At 39.6% G+C, this 20,259-nt stretch overlaps 1 protein-coding gene across 4 annotated transcripts in view; it reads left to right on the top strand.

Moving 5' to 3' along the window:
• Nucleotides 1-20,259, top strand: part of LOC126191208 (cGMP-dependent protein kinase, isozyme 1-like) — a 410,062-nt gene that overhangs the window by 81,353 nt on the left and 308,450 nt on the right. For all 4 annotated transcript variants that reach the window (XM_049932023.1, XM_049932009.1, XM_049932031.1 and 1 more), the window contains one exon: nucleotides 13,758-13,880. In XM_049932023.1, the coding sequence (XP_049787980.1) occupies nucleotides 13,761-13,880 (120 nt within the window). In that variant the 5' untranslated portion in view covers nucleotides 13,758-13,760. The remainder of the gene's footprint in view (nucleotides 1-13,757; nucleotides 13,881-20,259) is intronic.

Genomic DNA, 20,259 nt, shown 5'->3' with positions numbered 1-20,259 from the left:
CAAGATTATCAATACATTGTGTATGACATCTCTGACATGCATTTTTAATATTTGCCATAATCTGTAAGTTGCGTGTTTTTTGTTCTTTTCTTCACCACATGTTTTTCTACATTTTTGTTGGCAAATAAAAGTTAATTTCCTACATATAAAAGATATGTGCTATTATTTGTGTGGACAACCTATCTAACCACAGTATAGTCACATTAAGCTTTTGTCAAATGAAATTAATATCTTCATCTTTCAGTCATCAATGTTTCCATTTCTGTTACAACTGTATAGACAACCAATTTTTAGTAGGCCTTGGACCTCACACAGATATTTAGAATTATCAAGAAAATACTTCAGGAGCAGAATTTCTGTTGTCAAGGTGACATATTTGTCTTCCATTGAAGACAGTGAAACATTTGTCCATATGCCTGCAATATATAGTATGTCCAAATACCTTTAATTTGTATTTTGCTGTTTATCTTATGTACTCTTTACCTTTGCAGTCAGAATCATCATAACAGAGAATGGCTATGGAACTTCCTGTAAAAGCAATTGTTCCTTATTTTGTTGTATGAGGGCATGCTAAAAAGTCAACTTCCAAATTTTTTATATGAAAAACCCTTAAAGCTTTTAAATAAGACAAAGTTTATTAACATTCTGCATTTTGGTATGACTAACAACCAGCTGTCCACCAGGATGAATGGCCACCAACAAATTATCATCAAGTATAGAGTTGACCACCCAGCAACACAACATACAGATTAGCATAACAAGCCGAGTTTCATTGGCTGCTTCACAACTTGAGCCATCCTTCCCTCCACTGCCAGCTTCTTTGAACTGCACAGCTGGGAGTTGTAATTGCAGTACATCCTCAGCTCCCGTAATTGTCCTGACCTCAATCTCAGGTAATCCACTGTCCTTGTACCCTACACCCAATAGTTTCCCCTTCCTCTGCCCTTTCACCCCCTCCCAGTTCCTATCCCTGTGTCACCCTCAATGTGTGCCGCTTCCCACCAGCTGCTACAATTGTGCCAGCCCATGTACCTGCCCCCTCCCTTTTGCATTCCCAACCAGCATACTGGCTGCCTTGAAACATAGTATGTTTTCTTTCTTTTGTGTGTGCCTGTCAACAACTCAACGGTGAGTGGTCTCCTTTAATACTTTATTTATATTCTACAAGAATTTTTCTATGAAATTTTTCTTTAAATTTCTCATTTTAAATTTTTAGATAGAAGTTCAGTTTCTCAACAAAGCTAACTATTTCTTAAAGATACTTAACTTTAATTATATAGTGGAGATGCTGAGTCCTGATAGGCACAACAAAAAGATTCACACAATTACAGCTGTTGGCCATTAAGGCCTTTGCCAGCAGTAGACACACATACACACATGCACACACACACACCCACGCAAACGCAACTTGAACACACGTCTGCAGTCTCAGAGAGCTGAAACTACACTGCAAGCAGCAGCACCAGTGCATGATGGGAGTGGCGACTGGGTGGGGTTAAGGAGGAGGCTGGGGCAGGGAGGGGGATGGATAGTATAGTGGGAGTGACGACAGTGAAGTGTTGCAGTTTAGACGGAGGGCTAGAGAGAAGGTGTGGAAGGGGAGGGGGGTAAGTAGCGGAAAGGAGTGAAATAAAAAGAAATTAAAAGCCTGGGTGTGGTGGTGAAATGACGGCTGTGTAGTGCCGGAATGGGAACAGGGAGGGGGGTGGATGGGTGAGGACAGTGACTAACGAAGGTTGAGGCCAGGAGGGTTACAGGAATGTAGGATGTATTGCAGGGAAAGGTCCCACCCGCGCAGTTCAAAAACGCTGGTGTTGGTGGGAAGGATCCATATGTCAAAGGCTGTGAAGCAGTCATTGAGATGAGAGGTATCATGTTTGGCCGCATGTTCAGCAACAGGGTATTTCACTTGTTTTTTGGCCACAGTATGTCAGTGGCCATTAATGTGGACAAACAACTTGTTGGTTGCCATGCCTACATAGAATGCAGCACAGTGGTTGCAGCTTAGTTTGTAAATCACATGACTGGTTTCACAGGTAGGCCTGCCTTTGATGGGATAGGCGATGTTAATGACTGGACTGGAACAGGTGGTGGTAAGAGGATGTATGGGACAGGTCTTGCATCTAGGTCTATTACAGGGGTAAGAGCCATATCCTCACCCACAATTACTTCTCCTTTGAAGGCATTACCTACAAACAAATCCACGGTACGGCTATGGGCACCCGCATGGCACCATCTTAGGCTAACCTATTCATGGGCCATCTAGAGGAATCCTTCCTAAAACCCAGAGTCCTAAACCTCTCACCTGGTTCAGATTCACTGATGACATCTTTGCTATCTGGATTGAAGGTGAGGACACCTTATTCACATTACTCCAGAATCTCAACAACTTACCCCCCATTTGCTTAACCTGGTCCTACTCAGCCCAACCAGCCACCTTCCTAGATGTTGACCTTCACCTCAGAGATGGCTACATCAGTACCTCCGTCCATATCAGATACCAACCACCAGCAATACCTTCACTTCGACAGCTGCCACCCATTCCATACCAAGAAGTCCCTTCCATACAGCCTGGCCACCCATGGTCATTGCATCTGCAGTGACGAGCAGTCCCTCTCAAAATATACCGAGGGTCTCACTGAAGCCTTCACTGACCATACTTATCCTCCCATCCTTGTACAAAAACAAATCTCCCGTGCCTTATCTTTCCAGTCTCCTACCACCTCCAAAAGTCCCACCGTCTGGCCACAGAGGAGCATTCCCCTCATAACTCAGTGCCATCTGGGACTGGGGCAACTAAATTACATTCTGTGCCAGCGTTTCGATTACCTGTCGTCGTGTCCTGAAATGAGAAATGTCCTGCCCACTATCCTTCCCACCCCTCCTACTGTGATATTCCGCCGTCCACCAAACCTACATAATATACTCATCCATCAGCACACAACCCCTGCTCCCAATCCCTTACCTCATGGCTCATTCCCCTGTAGTAGACCTAGATGCAAGACCTGTCCCATACATCCTCCTACCACCACCTATTCCAGTCCGGTCACTAACATCACCTAACCCATCAAAGGCAGGGCTACCGGTGACACCAGTCATGTGATTTACAAGCGAAACTGCAGCCACTATGCTGCATTCTATGTAGGCATGACAACCAACACGCTATCTGTTCTCATGAATGACCACCGACAAACTGTGACCAAAAAACAAGTGGACCACCCTGTTGCTTAACACGCTGCCAAACATGATATCTCTCATCTCAATGACTGTTTCACAGCCTGTGCCATATGGACCCTTCCCACCAACACCAGCTTTTCTGAATTGCGCAGGTGGGAACTTTCCCTACAATACGTCCTGCGTTCCCGTAACCATCCTGGCCGCAACCTTTGTTAGTCACTGTCTTCACCCATCCAGCCCCCTCCCTCTTCCCATTCCAGCACTACACAACCATCATTTCATCACCACACCCAGTCTTTTAATGTCTTTTTTATTTCTCTCCTTTCCGCTACTTATCCTACCACCCTCCGCACCTCCTCTCCTGCCCTCCATTTAAACTGCAACACTTCACTGCCGCCACTCCCACCATGCTATCCCCCTCTCACTCCCTGCCCCAGCCTCCTCCTTACCCCCACCCAGTCACCACTCCCATCATGCACTGGTGCTGCAGCTCACAGTGTAGTTTCAGCTCTCTGAGACTGCAGACGTGTGTGCAAGTTGCATTTGCATGTGTGTGTGTGTGTGTGTGTGTGTGTGTGTGTGTGTGTGTGAGTGCGTGTGTGGATGTCTGTCTACTGCTGACAAAGGCCTTAATGGCCGAAAACTATAATTGTGTGAATCTTTTTGTTGTGCCTATCGTGACTCAGCATCTCCACTGTATGGTGAATAGCAACTTTTCTTCTCTGGCATTGTTACCTTCCATCCTGGTTTTTTCATTGTTTGAACTTTAATTACATTGATAATTTGGTAATGCAGTTACCTTCCATAGACACTCTAATTCCTCTCTCATTTAGTTCCACAAAGTATGTTAGTGAAACAGAATAACAGATCTTAGTACCACTAAATAGTTTTTCAATCAGTTAGGACAAGTACATCATAGTAGCGATAGGTAAAAGGTTTTGAGAGTAGGTGTTATGGTTATTGAGAAAAAGACAGTGGTAGTCCTTGCCATGAGTCCATGTCATAAAAATAACATCAATGAATGTTAAAAACACAATGTGTTTGGTGTATCTGATAGGTAGGAATTATTCCTGTAAGTGCCAAATAAATAAATGGACATACGTTTCCATATCCAAGACACTAATCATTTCCCCTGCCACTTCTCCACAGATCTTGCCCATTACAACCCGCCTCATATATGGTCTGTGTGCTGTGTCTCTGTACACCAATTGCTGTCTGCTCAATACCTTTCAGCCACAGAAAACTAACTTCCACAATGTTCCACAAACATGGAACCTAAACACTGCCTACCCAAGTTTTTGAGCCAACTAAATTTCACAGTTGAGTGTCTGAAGTTAACGATTCTTAAAGGTACCACTGATTTTCCTTGTTTTGTGCTAGAGAAAGGTCAAGGTACCTGTGTCAGCTATGGCTCACTGCAAGTATTTACTCCATAAATATTATGACAAAAGAAGGGAGAAAAAGTTTATAAAACTGACTCTCATTTTAATTCTGCTGCAGTTTTCAACAAACAAATACAACTGAGTTACTTCATATTAAAATAGTATAACACACTACTTTCTATAGAGTGTTCTTACATTTAATCACCTGTATGAAACCAAGTTTTCCCAGGAGTTCATAAATGGCATGAAATAGGTTTTCCATGTGATGTTTTATATGTAGGTTCAGTATATGGTTTGTATTGTGAAATTTTATTTGGAAATGTGCATACTCATTTGGATGTGTGTAGGGTGAAACATAAAAATTGGCAAAACAGATGGAGTCATCAGTTCATTAAAGGAAACTAATTTTGAACAAAATGATTCATTCCTAGGAGGCAACAAGAGGCAAATTTAGTGACACAATGTGCATACATTGATATTCCTGGCACATTAAACCTATATGCTGGACCAGGACTCGAACCTGCGGCCTTTTCTTTCTGCAGGCTACTGACCAAGCTTTCCAAGCATGATTCACAACCCACCCTCAAGGATTTACTTCCACCACCCCTTCTCAGACCTCCCACACTTTATAAAAGTTCTGTTGCATACCTTACAGAACTAGCACTCCTGGAGTAAAGGATATTGTTGGGACATGGCTTAACCACAGCCTGGAATATTGTTCTCAGAGTGAATTACACTCTGTTTCACAGAAATTCTAGGGGCTGGGGGACTGTTACCAGAATGGATTTTCACTCTGCAGCAGAGTGACAATTCATTATGGAAACAGTCCCCCAGGCAGGAGAACTTCTGTGAAGTTTGGAAGGTAGGAGATGAAGTACAGATGGAAGTAAAGCTGTGAGGGCAGCCTATGGGTTGTGCCCTCTGCCAATAGAGCACTTTCCCATGAAATGCAGATGTCCCAGGTTCGAGTCTTGGTCTGTACACAGTTTTATTCTGCCAGGAAGTTTCAGATCAGTGCACACTCTGATGAAAAGTGGAAATTCATTCTGGAATAGCATATATTCTTTTGAAAACTGAATGAATATGTCTAAAACTGATACATTAAGAAAATAAAGGTTACCAGTTCCTCAGAGAGGGTACTTAAACATCAATTTTCATGATCCTGTCATGATTTTTCAGTTGGCTGTTTAATTTCATGGTCTAAAACATTTAATATTGGCTGCATCCTGAGTAACAATGTGGTCCTCCAAGTAAATCATTTATTGCATAACTGACTGTAGAACTGGGAATTCCACATTGGTTACCAGATAATGACTGCAATTTTCTCTGTGCCAGTTCTTACACTGCTCTTCCTTGACTTCTACCAAGCAAAAAGACCTTCTTGGTATTCATAACTGTTTGAATATGAGCACTATGTTGGAAATTTATGTCCTTACTGTCAGGTTTCCCCTATACTTAACAATATATTTATTACAGAAATGAAGATTAAAGTTTGTAAATTTTATGCTATCTGCTAAATTATTTACCTCTTTTCGCTATATCAATTAAAATACAGTGTTATGACCAACACCTGACATTAACTACATGATTAAATTGCTGTGTATTATACTTTGTTACTGCCTGATTACCCTCAAAAATTGTGACCAGTTGCTTCTTTTCTATAAATATATCCTGATGCTTTTTAGACTGTTTTGTGGAAGGTTACATGTATTACAGAAGTCAAAGTGGAAAAGTGCTATCTACACATTGCATTTCAAGGGTAAGCTTCCACAGTCATGCTTTCTCTTCCCTCTTTTGGCACGTTACATTATAATTTTTTTGCTCATTATTCAGATGACTACAATTTTACTAGACTCCTGAAGGATGTTGAAAGGTTTGGCACTACTTAAGTTGGTATTTGCTAGACTCATTTACTCATTCACCACATTCAGTGGATCATAAGAACTGTTATTTTTCAACTGTATTAAATAGCTGCTGTTTCTCTCTTATTATGAACTCATGCCTACATGACCTCATTAATGTTTACTGCAGAACTACAATTATCTATTTGATAAAGAACAGAGGTCTGTTTATAGTGAACATAGTTAGTTGTCACACATTTAACATTGAGATGTGGCAAGCTGGGAGAGCTTCCTTAGTCAAAATTCCTCCTTAAATAAATAGAAATTTTTTTCTCCTCTTTTAACCATTATACATGTAATGCTGTTGTTGTTGTTGTTGTGATTGTGGTTGTGGTCTTCAGTCCTAAGACTGATTTGATACAGCAGTCCATGCTGCTCTAGTTTGTGCAAGCCTCTTCATCTTCAAATAAATCCTTATGAATCTACTTTCTGTATTCATCTCTTGGTCTCCTCCTACAATTTTTATCCCCAATGCTTCACTAGAATACTAAATTGGCAATTGTTTGATGTCTCAGAATGTGTCCTATCTTATGATTCCTTCAAGTTTTGCCACAAGTTTCTTGTCTCCCCAGTTCTGTTCTGTACTTCCTCACTAGTTATCTGATTGATCCATCTAATCTTCAGCATTCTTCTGTAACACCACATTTCAAGAGCTTCTATTCTCTTTTTATCTAAATGGCTTATCATCCATGTTTCACTTCCATTCATGTCCACACTCTAGACAAATAACTTCAGAAAAAACTTCCTAACACTTGAATATATACGATGTTAACACATTTTTCTTCTTCAGAAATGCTTTTCTTGTTGTCATTGCCAGCCCACATTTTATCTCCTTTCTACTTTGCCCATCATCAGTTATTTTGCTGCTCAAATAGCAAAACTCATCTACTACTTTAAGCATCTCGTTTCCTAATGTGATTCCCTTAGTGTGACCTATACCATGGAAAAACCAAGAAAGAATAATGACAACATTATGAAAAGATAAATTGCTACTCACCATATAGACAAGATGTTGAATCATGGACAGGCACAATAAAAACCCAACTAAGCTTTCAGCTGAAAGGTCTTCTTTCAAAGTAGAAAACGTCCATATTTGTGCAAGCCAACACACACACACACACACACACACACACACACACACACACATGAACACAGTCTGTGGCCACTGAGGTCAGGCTTAGAAGAAGGCCTTTGGCTAAAAGCTTAATTGTATAGTAGTCTTTTTGTTGTGTCAGTCTGTGCCTCAGCATCTCCTCTAAATGGTGATAAGCAATCTATCCTATTTATATAATGTTTTCGTTACACCATATGTACACAAGACTGCTAAATTCTTATTCATGTAGTGTTTCACTAAGTTTCATTATCTACAATATAATTTACAGTCTGCTGATTTAGTTCATATGGAAACATTTTATTTAAAGAAATCTTCATCATTTATGGCATCTGTAAGCCATGTGCATGTCAGAATTCAATCCTGCTGAACATTGTTTGTTTTTTGATTGACACAGCATATTTTAAAACCCCCATTTTCATTTTTAACAAATATTTTAATTTTTCCAAAAGCGTAATGTTTCAAAAGTTATTTATATTTAAAATTTTCATGTTTGAGAATGTTACAATCCAAAAAAGTACTTCTTTGCTAAATGCAGTTTTACAGTTTACTAGCCCTGATTTTTCTATTTCTAAAAATGTATACTTCCACTAAAATAACATGTTAATTTATTTATTATTCTAATTATAAAATCACACTTTCTAAAGCATTCTTGGCAAATTTTGGGAATCCCATTGCATTTTAAAACTTTCATAAAACACTACCTATTATTTTGCTATTTTATAATTATACTGATTTTTGTTAAAAAAATTACTTCACTGCTATTGTGTCTTTGTATATATTACCTTTACTGTTTCTTAAAATATCCACATTGGTTTAAAATCATTCTTTTTAAGTATTTTTCATGTTTATTTCTGTAGTTTATAAATATGGACATACTTCATAAGAGCACATACTTCAATCAAAGTAGTACATATATATACATCTAGATATTTATATCTAAAAACAAAGATGATGTGACTTACCAAATGAAAGTGCTGGCAGGTCGATAGACACACAAACAAACACAAACATACACACAAAATTCAAGCTTTCGCAACCAATGGTTGCTTCACCAGGAAAGAGGGAAGGAGAGGGAAAGACGAAAGGATGTGGGCTTTAAGGGAGAGGGTAAGGAGTTATTCCAATCCCAGGAGCGGAAAGACTTACCTTAGGGGGAAAAAAGGACAGGTATACACTTGCACACACACCCATATCCAACCGCACATACACAGACACAAGCAGAAAATGTCTGTTTGTGTAAAGCTAAGTTACCATCTTCAGATCTTCATAAAGGTTTTTACAAACATCTTGTGCCACACAAAATCTTTCCATTGAATTTCAAGGTACATGGAACATGAAATGACTGATGCATTGACACATCAGAATTAAAATTACTATGCTCATCACAATTCTCTCAAACATTGTTCCCATAACATAACACGTCATGCCCACCAGGGGGTCACGAAAGTTGGTCTGGTGTAAATAATATGTCAATCAAAGTGCAGAAACACTGCTGTAAATCTATTCTTTAAGATCTCTGTCATATACACTGGCAGAAAAAAATCACAACACTTAACAATAATTGATATAGAGGTTGGGAATACATTTGTCTAGGCGACATATTTCAGTGATTAACATTGTAAACCACATTAATGTAAGTATGAGATAAGCTATTGAAAATGTGAAATGCTGATTCATTAATTACCAGTGTAACTGCCAGAATGTTGAATGCAAGCATGTGAATCTGCATTCATTGTGCTGTACAGTTGTACAGTTGCCAGTTTGTAGGATGAAGTTTCTTGTCTGCTGCACTTGGTCGGTCAATGTACGGACTGGTTAATGCTGGTTGTGGTTGACGCGGGTATTGTTGTCTCATGATGATTCATATGATCCCAATTGGAGACAGATCTGGTGATCAAACAGACCAAGACAACAGGTTGACACTCTGTATAGCGTGCTGGGTTACAACATCAGTATGTGGAGAGTGTTATCCTGTTGGAAAACAACCCTTCAAATGCTCTTCATGAATGGCAACACAGCATCTCAAATCATCAAAGTGATGTACAAATATGCAGTCAGGGTGTGTAGCATAACCACGGGAGTGCTCTTGCTGTCATACAAATTTGCACCCCAGACCATAACTCCAAGTGAAGGTTCAGTGTGTCTAGCACATATTCAGGTTGGTTGCAGTTCCTCAACCGGTGTCCTTCTAACCAACACACGACCATCACTGGCACAGAGGCAGAATCAGCTTTCATCAGAAAATACAACAGACTTCCACATGCCCTCCAATTAGCTCTCACTTCACACCACTGAAGTTGCAAATGGCAGTGGTTTGGGAATAGTGGCATGCATGCTACAGAGCATCTGGCACAGAGCTGTCCATGAAGTAATCAATTTTTAACTGTTCGTTGTGTCACTGTGGTGTCAACTTCTGCTCAGATTATTGCTACAGATACAGTATGATGCACCAGAGTCATTCACCGAATATGATGGTCTTCCCTCTCAGCAGTGCCACATGGCCTTCCAGAGCCCAGTCATCTTGTAACCATACATTCTTGTGACCAACACTGCCAGCAATGATGTACAGTGGCTGTGTTCCTGTCAAGTTTTTGTGCAGTATCACAGAAGGAGCATCTAGCCTCTTATAGCCATATTTCATGACCTTGTTCAAACACAGTGTGGTGTTGATGTTGATAATGGTTTCTTTGTCACCTTAATAGCATTCTTGAGTAACACCAACTCACCACATCCAGTCTCAGAGATAACTAATACTCACAACCATTACAGCATGTATTTAAAACAAATCTGATTTTCATTCTCATAGTGGCACTACCAGAACCACTCTTATGTGACTGGTGTGAAATATGAAAAGACATCATCTATTAGTTGGAGAAACACCCCTACCAACTTTTGTTTATGTCACACAACTCCTTCTTGGTGCTGCAATTCTTTTTCCATCAGTGTATTTAATAAGTCTCTAAATGTAGGTAGACTTGAATATGAAGTTCTCAAACCACTGTTCAAAAAAGGTGATAAAGTTGAAGATCCCAACTACTGACCAGTCTCATTGCAGTTAAGTCTTTCTAAAATATTGGAGAAGCTTGTGTACAACACAATTACCATTACTAAAAATCAGTTTGAATTGCAAAAGACCATTTCAAGTAAACAGTCCCTTTCCTGGTTTGTGAACCGTCTCCTAGACCCCATAACGAATAAAATGCCACCAGTTGGAATATTTTGTGACCAATCTAAAGATTGAATTGTGTGGATCATAAAATTCTTCCTAGGAAGGGTGGGGACTATGGCTTAAATGACAAAGTAGAGATGTGGACTGAGTCATATGTAGGTGACAGAAAGTAGAAAATAGTGCTGAATAGTTCTACAGTAGTACCTGTCTCCTCTTACTGTCATATAGTGAAATGTGGAGCACCACTTCACCCAGTGTTTGGTCCCTAAGTTCTTAATCTTCATTTATTATGTCTACCCCGATAGCTGAGTGGTCAGCATGACGGATTGCCGTCCTATGGGCCCGGGTTCAATTCCCGGCTGGGTCGGGGATTTTCTCCACTCGGGGACTGGGTGTAGTGCTGTTTTCATCATCATTTCATCCCCACTGGCATGCAGGTCACCCAGTGTGGCATCGAATGTAATAAGACCTACACCAAGGCAGCCAGACCTGTCCCGCAAGGGGCCTCCTGGCCAATGACGCCAAATGCTCATTTCCATTTCAATCTATGATGTACTGTAGTGTATCAGTTACGAAGTATACTTCAACCTGTTTGTGGATTACACAACCATTATGACTGATGCAGTCACAACTGCAGTCTAGAGAACACTTTTATCACTGTATTCAAAGAAACGTCAGATTGGTTCATTTCAAAATGCTTGTCTCAATGTTAACATGACTCAGTTTATTCAGTTTCACACAGTGCAAGGAATACATTGAAATAACATGTGATCACAAAGAAATTTTGAGAGTTGAGGCCTCTGTGTTCCTGTGATTACATATTAAAATCAACCTAAACTAGTTAGTTCATGCCCTCAACCTATGTAAAATATTGAATTCAGCAGCACTTGTCATTTGCTAATTTGAACATATTTGTGGTTTGGAAACAATCAAAGAGCATAATATGGATATTTCCATTCACTTATGACATTATACTCTGAGGAAACAGTTATGAACAAATGAAGTCTTTATGGTACAGAAAAGGCTCATCAGAAATATCACTAGTGTCCACCATAGATGTTTTGTAGAAATTTATGTAAATGGCTAGGGATCATGACCATGCCATGCCAGTACACTTTTTTCACTTATGTGCTTTGTCAACAAGAAATGTGCAATTTGCAATATAAACAGTACATATCATAATCGTTATACAAGAAGTAAACATGATCTTCAAAAAGATATAAAAAGTCTCGGCGTGGTACAGAAGACAGCACACTGTTCAGTACTAAACGTATACAATAAATTTCCAGTAGTCAAATCAGTCACTGGGGAACTAATTGAAACTTAAAAAAAAAACCAAAACTTTATCTATTGAGATAGCTTTTCTTTTATTTACAGGAATTTTTTGACAGTGTGTAATGCTTTAAAAGTGTGTTTAATTTTATGTGGTACTATGCCAAATTACTATGTAATATTGATATCTCACTAACTGATCAGATGAATTAAAGTGTAAGCTTTGTAATTTGTACATGTGACTATTGTTGGTACAGTTATCTAAGATATTATCTGAGCACTTAGACCTCACTTTTCACAGATCTGTTTCCATATGAGTCAGGCTGTAAACCTTATAACCATTAATATGTAGTTATTACTGTAATAATCTGACACATTCTACATCAAAGCAATACAGTCACATCCATGATTCATGGACCTTAAAAATAAATAAAAATAAAATAAAATAAAATATATCTCTTTTGTTAATATCTTTTTAGTGTTATTGCCATAAACTCTCCCTAAACATTATAAGTCACTACTTGTGATTCTATCATATAGTCTTTTTCCTTTATGATCTAATCCTTATGATCAGCTTGTTTCATTGGCAGCATTTTGTATCATTGTCAGATAAACAATTCACCATACATTTTACATCTACTTTTGGGTTTGCGGACAAGTTGTCAGTGACATTCAACTCACTGGCATAAACTTTATCCTGAAAAAAAAAAAAAATTAGAAACTAATAAACAACTACTTAAGGTTATCTCAATCAGTACCACCTGACACAGTAGCAGTATTCAAATCGCATTAAATTATGAGTGTCAAGTTATCACTTTATTAATATTGTAACAATTTGATTAAATTTAAATTATTTTTTGTCTGGAAGCTTCTAACCTCTCAAGGCTATTAATTTGTTTACAACCAGCCCACTCTTATGGAACATCATTTGAATAAATTTGAAACAATATTTGTTAATCTCAGATTCAACATTTATTTTTGTATGTGGCCATTCTTCATCCACACTCCTCCACTGACTCATTTTTTTATTCTTTAGATTAATATTGTATTATCATAATTGCAGCTGAGTGTATCTTTCTGATATGAAAATTATGTTCTGGTAAACATAGCACATCTATTGATATACCAATTAATGGTTTTGTTTTCCCATATTATTACAAGAAGTTAACACATTTTATTAAAATGATTCCTTTGTTTTGGCAGATGACACTAAATAATTGTTTTTATAGATTTTTCTTAGTAGCTGTATCAGCTGTAACAATCTAAACTGTGCAGCTTTATATTTTGCAAGTAATTAGTATAAAAGAGACTCAAGTATAAATCTGATATAACAAATATTATTTTCTATTTTTATGTCATATGGTAATTTACTAACACAAAGCAACAACACCATTAAGTACCACTTTTTCAGAGGGGATTGGTGGAGTGGGAAAGGTAGGGGAGAGAGAGAGAGAGAGAGAGAGAGAGAGAGAGAGAGAGAGGGAGAGAAGCCATCCCTTTCTCTCCCTTCCTCCTACTTGTGCGTGTGTGTGTGTGTGTGTGTGTGTGTGTGTGTTTGTTTGTTTGTTTGCCTTCTCATGAAAATTACAGTATGAACTGCAGTCTCCAACAGATTATTTATGGACTCCTTTTTCATTCAACACTTCTTCTAAACAATGACTAGTTAATTTTTCTGATATTATTGCTTTATAACACACTTGGTAATTTATTTTATACTGTAAAATATACTATTTCTGTTACAGAACATGACACTAACATGTTATCCATTCCATTGGGGTGCAAAAGCTGCATATCCTGTAACACCTACAAAAAGAAGCAGAACACCACCAGGAAAGGTCAGCAATGGAAGCTACACTGGCTTTCCTGTAAGTATTTTCGTTTTTACAAAAGTTATAAATGCAATAATTTAGTTTCTGCATGAATGCCAGTCAGTATTAGCCCATTTCAATTTGAGTTTTATAAACATAAAAAAAAACTACTTTCAGAAAGGCCCTGTCTCCTCAGTTACACTACATAGCTGCTGTTTATGTGCCATTGATAGCTTCATAATAAATGATTACTATGGTATTTTTCAAAGAAATTGAGTCATATTAGTTGTAAAAAAAAAAAAAAAAGAAAAAATGAAACTTCCTGGCAGATTAAAACTGTGTTCCACACCAAGACTTGAACACAGAACCTTTGCTTTCACACACAAGTGCTCTTCCAACTGGGCTACCCATGCATGACTCACAACCGATCCTCACAGCTTCACTTCCTCCTACAGCTTCACTTCCTCCACTACCTCATCTCCTACCTTCCAAACTTTACAGCAGCTCTCCTGCAAAACTTGCAATACTAGCACTGCTGGAAGAAGGGATATTGTGGAGACATGACTTAGTCACAGCCTGGGGGACGTCTAGTGCTAGTATTGCAAATAATTCAGGAGAGCTTTTGTGAAGTTTGGAAGGTGGCAAATGAGTTTTGTGTTATATTAATAAAAAAGAAAATGCATTTGAATGGAAAAAATTAATGCAAAGTACACACATCAAAAAAAGTTTTGCATCACCTCAGTTCCAAGAGTTCCAGAACTTGTACAGAAAATTGGATCAGGGATCAATGTAAATATCATTTTTGCCCTTTTTATTGCTCATGAAAACGACACACTGCATGTTGTACCACCATACAGCGAGACCTTCAGAGGTGGTGGTCCAGATTGCTGTACACATCAGTAACTCTAATACCCAGCAGCATGTCCTCTTTCATTGATACATGCCTGTATTCATTGTGGCATACTATCCACAAATTAATCAAGGCACTGTTGGTCCTGATTGTCCCACTCCTCAATGGCAATTCGGCATAGATCCCTCACAGTGGTTGGTGTGTCACATTGTCCAGAAACAGCCCTTTTCAATGTATCCCAGGCATGTTTGATAGGGTTCATGTCTGGAGAACATGCTTGCCACTCTCGTCGAATGATGTAGTTACCCTGAAGGAAGTCATTCACAGGATGTGCACGATGGGAGCGTGAATTGTCACCCATGAAGACAAATGCCTGACCAATATGCTGCTGATATGGTTGCACTATCGGTCGGAGGATGGAATTCACATAACGTAGAGCCGTTACGGTGCCCCACCACCAGCCGCGTATATTGGCCCCACATAATGCCACCCCCCCAAACAGCAAGGAACCTCCACCTTGCTGCACTCACTGGACAATGTATCTAAGGCATTCAGCCTGACCGGGTTGCCTCCAAACATATCTCTGACAATTGTCTGGTTGAAGGAATATGCGACACTCATCGGTGAAGAGAACGTGATGCCAATCCTGAGCGGCCCATTCGGCATGTTGTTGGGACCATCTGTACCATGCTGCATGGTGTCGTGGTTGCAAAGATGGACCTTGCCATGGACATCAGGAGTGAAGTTGTGCTTCAGGCAGTGTATTGCACGCAGTTTTGAGTATTAACACGATGTACTGTGGTTGCACAAAAAGTATTTTCAACATGGTGGCATTGCTGGTCATCCACTGCAGTAGTAGCTCTTGGGTGGCCTGAGTGAGGCATGTCATTGGCAGTTCTTGGGTCTCCTCCATGTCAGCACAACATCACTTGGGTTCACTACGAGATGCCTGGACACTTCTCTTGTTGAGAGCCCTTCCTGGCCCAAAGTAACAATGCAACATGATCGAACTGCGGTATTGATCATCCAGGCATGGGGGAACTACAGACAACACGAGTTGTGTACCTCTTTCGTAGTGGAATGGCTGGAACTGATCAGCCGTCTGACCCCTTCCATCTAATAGGCACTGCTCATGCATGGTTGTTTATATCTTTGGGTAAGTTTAGTGACATCTCTGAACAGTCAAATTGACTGTGTCTTTGATACAGTACCCACAGTCAATGTTTATCTTCAGGAATTCTGGGAACTGAGGTGATGCATAACTTTTTTTGAAGTGTGTATACTGTTGTTATTGTGGTCTTCAGTCCTGAGATTGGTTTGATGCAGCTCTCCATGCTACTCTATCCTGTGCAAGCTTCTTCATTTCCCAGTACCTACTGCAGCCTACATCCTTCTCAATCTGCTTAGTGTATTCATCTCTTGGTCTCCCTCTATGATTTTTACCCTCCGCGCTGCCCTCCAATACTAAATTGGTAATCCCTCGATGTCTCAGAACATGTCCTACCAACCAATCCCTTCTTCTAGTCAAGTTGTGCCACAAGCTCCTCTTTTCCCCAATTCTATTCAATACCTCCTCATTAGTTATGTGATCTACCCATCTAATCTTCAGTATTCTTCTGTAGCACCACATTTCGAAAGATTCTATTCTCTTCTTGTCTAAACTATTTATTGTCCACGTTTCACTTCCATACATGGCTACACTCCATACAAATACTTTCAGAAATGACTTCCTGACATTCAAATCTATACTCAATGTTAACAAATTTTTCTTCTTCAGAAATGCTTTCCTTGCCATTGCCAGTCTACATTTTATATCCTCTCTACTTCGACCATCATCAGTTATTTTGCTCCCCAAATAGCAAAACTCCTTTACTACTTTAAGTGTCTCATTTCCTAATCTAATTCCCTCAGCATCACCTGATTTAATTTGACTACATTCCATTATTCTCGTTTTGCTTTTGTTGATGTTCATCTTATATCCTCCTTTCAAGACACTGTCCATTCCGTTCAACTGCTCTTCCAAGTCCTTTGCTGTCTCTGACAGAATTACAATGTCATCGGCGAACCTCAAAGTTTTTATTTCTTCTCCATGGATTTTAATACCTACTCCAAACTTTTCTTTTGTTTCCTTTATTGCTTGCTCAATATACAGATTATATAACATTGGGGATAGGCTACAACCCTGTCTCACTCCCTTCCCAGCCACTGCTTCCCTTTCATACCCCTCGACTCTTATAACTGCCATCTGGTTTCTGTACAAATTGTAAATAGCCTTTCGTTCCCTGTATTTTACCCCTGCCTTCTTCAGAATTTGAAAGAGAGTATTCCAATCAACATTGTCAAAAGCTTTCTCCAAGTCTACAAATGCTAGAAATGTAGGTTTGCCTTTCCTTAATCTTTCTTCTAAGATAAGTCGTAGGGTCAGTATTGCCTCACATGTTCCAACTTTTCTACAGAATCCAAACTGATCTTCCCCGAGGTCAGTTTCTATCAGTTTTTCCATTCGTCTGCAAAGAATCTGCGTTGGTATTTTGCAGCTGTGGCTTATTAAACTGATAGTTCGGTAATTTTCACATATGTCAACACCTGCTTTCTTTGGGATTGGAATTATTATATTCTTTCTGAAGTCTGAGGGTATTTCGCCTGTCTCATACATCTTGCTCACCAGATGGTAGAGTTTTGTCAGGACTGGCTCTCCCAAGGCTGTCAGCAGTTCTGATGGAATGTTGTCTACTTCGAGGGCCTTGTGTATACTACAATTGCATTATTATAAATGTTCTGCTTGTATGAATTTAGGCTATTCGGACTTTCTCTCTTACATTTCAATTGTAGATGCAGGCAGCTGACTTCAAGGACACCTGTTCATGTAAAAAAATGAAGAAAATTCTCCTTACTTCCTCCTTACTTGGTTCCATTCCACTTCAATAAAAAAAAAATACTTAATACTGTTGTTAAGTATTATCTTATTCATGCACACTTATAATACATAACACTTGTAATACTTCATGTTTTAAGCACTACATCTTAATCATTCTTCTACGTATGAGAGAGTGAAAAACAAAATCATGTACAAAGAAAAATGAATGACGCACATTCATAATTAATGTCTTTACCGACACCTATGGTCAATTGGTGTTTCATTTTTTGCTTTTAATAAATTTTAACTTTACGATATTCTGGGGGTCTTTTATCATGTACCTATACAGGTACTGGTGGAAATGAAGCTGTGAGGATGGGTTGTGAGCCATGCTTGTGTAGCTCAGTTGGTAGAGCACTTGCCTGCAAAATGCAAAGCTTCTGAGTTTGAGTCTTGGTCAAGCACACAGTTCTAATCTGCCAGGAAGTTTTATATCAGAGCGAAAATTTCATTCTGGAAATGTCCCACTGCTGTGCCTAAGCTGTGTCTCCACAGTATCCTTCCTTTAAAGAGTGCTAGTGGTGCAAGTTTCACAGGAGAGCAAAGACAAAGACCCAGTTGCAGGATCACGCAAATTACAAGGACAGAGTTGGTTCTCATGTCACCACTGCAAACCTCCTGGACCCTGTACAAGAAACATGGATCTACCTAATGATTTTAGAATACTGCCATGCTTTTTGGCCTTCCATCTGCGATACAACCTGAAAAAAAATTGTTGATTAACTTTTACATTGCTTGAGGGATCAGACTAGGTGCTGTCAGTCATGGTGGGGGGTGCAGCAGCTGAAGGAGTGTGCGGTGGCACTGTCCATGGAGCAGCTCCATTGGTGAAGAGCCGTTGCAGTGTTGGGAGCGGAAAGATGAGAGAAAGTGCAGCAAACCTTGTTACCTCATGTGGTGGGTGTGTAGCTTGTCTGTCTGCTGTTTGAAAGTGTGCTCAAAGCATTCTGCTTCTCCAATTGATTGAGGGTGAAAAGGTGCACTGATGATGTGATAAATACTGTTGGCTGCACAAAAGTCCTAAAATTCTGCTGACACAAAGTGGGGTCCATTGTCAGTCTCTAGCAACTCTGGAACACCTTCAATGCATAATATGGACTGCAAAGACTGGAGTGTTCAATGTGTTGATGTTGAATTTGTGGGAGCAGCAAAAGAAAACTTGCTATATGCATCAAAGACAATCAGCCAATGAATATTCCAGTAGGGTGCAGGAAAGTCCAAATGAACTCACTACGTTGCCACAGCACTTCTAGTTTTGGTCAATCACAGAAACGTTGAGGAGGGGCTGCCTGGTGTTTTGCACAAGCATGGCACTGTGCCATCATCTGCTCTATTTGAGCATCCATGCTGAACCAAGTGCAACATCTGTGAACTAATTGTTTCACACGGATCACACCCCAGTGACTCTGCTGAGGCACGCTGAGTACATTTCTCTAGAAAACCTTTTGGATCACCACATGCAATTGTTTTGATTCACTGCATAGCAAAATAACACACTGAAGAATAACAAGTCATGACAACATCGAAAGTATCAGCAGATCACTGGGCTAATAATTTGTTTCACTGAGAGAGGCCAACCCTTGTGGATGTAGTACAACAAAATCTCCAAGTCCAGGTCCACTGCCATTGCCAGTCTGACCTTCCAATGATCTAAAGGGAATTGGTCCAGGGCATCTAACTCCTGTGGATCGATGTGACAACATGATGCTTCTGATGTGTCTAAGTCTGCATCTGTGCCTGCAGGAAGATGTGAGAGCATGTCTGCATTGGCATGCTTGGATCTGTGCCTGTAAATTATCTTATACTGATAATGTGAGAGAATAAGAGCTCATCATTGCAATTTTTGTGTAGTGGAGTTTGGAATAGGATTGGACGGGTTGAAAAGTGACTACAGCAGTTTGTGGTCAGTGACTAAGTAGAATTTCCTTCGTTACACATATTGGTGAAATTTAGTCACCCTGTAAATGATTGCAAGAGCCTCCTTTCCTATCTGCAAATAATTGGTCTGAGCCTGTTGAGAAGTTTGGAGGTGAAAGCTATGGTCTGACTGCAGAACAAATTCTGTGTGAGAGTACACTGCCAGTGCCATATGAGGATGCATCTGTGGTCTAGAAAACTGGTTTTCCAGGATCAAAATGGACCAGAGAATGATTACTGAATGAAGCATCTTTCAAGTTCTGAAATTCAATGTCTCATTGGTGGGACCACATGAAAGGTACATTTTTATGTTGAAGATAATGTAAGGGCACTCCAAATTGAGCTGAATTAGAAATGAAGCAGATGCAGTAGGTCAGTTTCTCTAGTTCTGAGTGCAATTCAGAGAGATTTCTTGGGGTCTGAGGTCACAAATAGCCTGGAAATGTGACTGCAGCAGATGAACACCTTGGGAATTAATCGCGTGACCCAAATGTTCAATTTCAGTCTGGAAGTACACACACTTGTCTCTGTTACATTTGAAGCTTGCCTCTGACAACACTTTAAACAGGGTGCACAAATTACTGAGGTGCTCTTCTGCTGTGCAGCCTGATACCACAATGTCATCCACGTAATTTGTACATGAAGGCACAGTTAATTGTTCAGATAGCATTGAAAGATCACTGGTGCAGATGCGCCACCAAAAGGGAAGCAAATATGTTTGTGGAGTCCCATGTGTGTATTAATCCCAAAAC

Source organism: Schistocerca cancellata, chromosome 1, assembly GCF_023864275.1.
Source record: "Schistocerca cancellata isolate TAMUIC-IGC-003103 chromosome 1, iqSchCanc2.1, whole genome shotgun sequence".
Classification (NCBI taxonomy): domain Eukaryota; kingdom Metazoa; phylum Arthropoda; class Insecta; order Orthoptera; family Acrididae; genus Schistocerca; species Schistocerca cancellata.
This window is presented reverse-complemented; position numbering and strand designations above follow the sequence as displayed.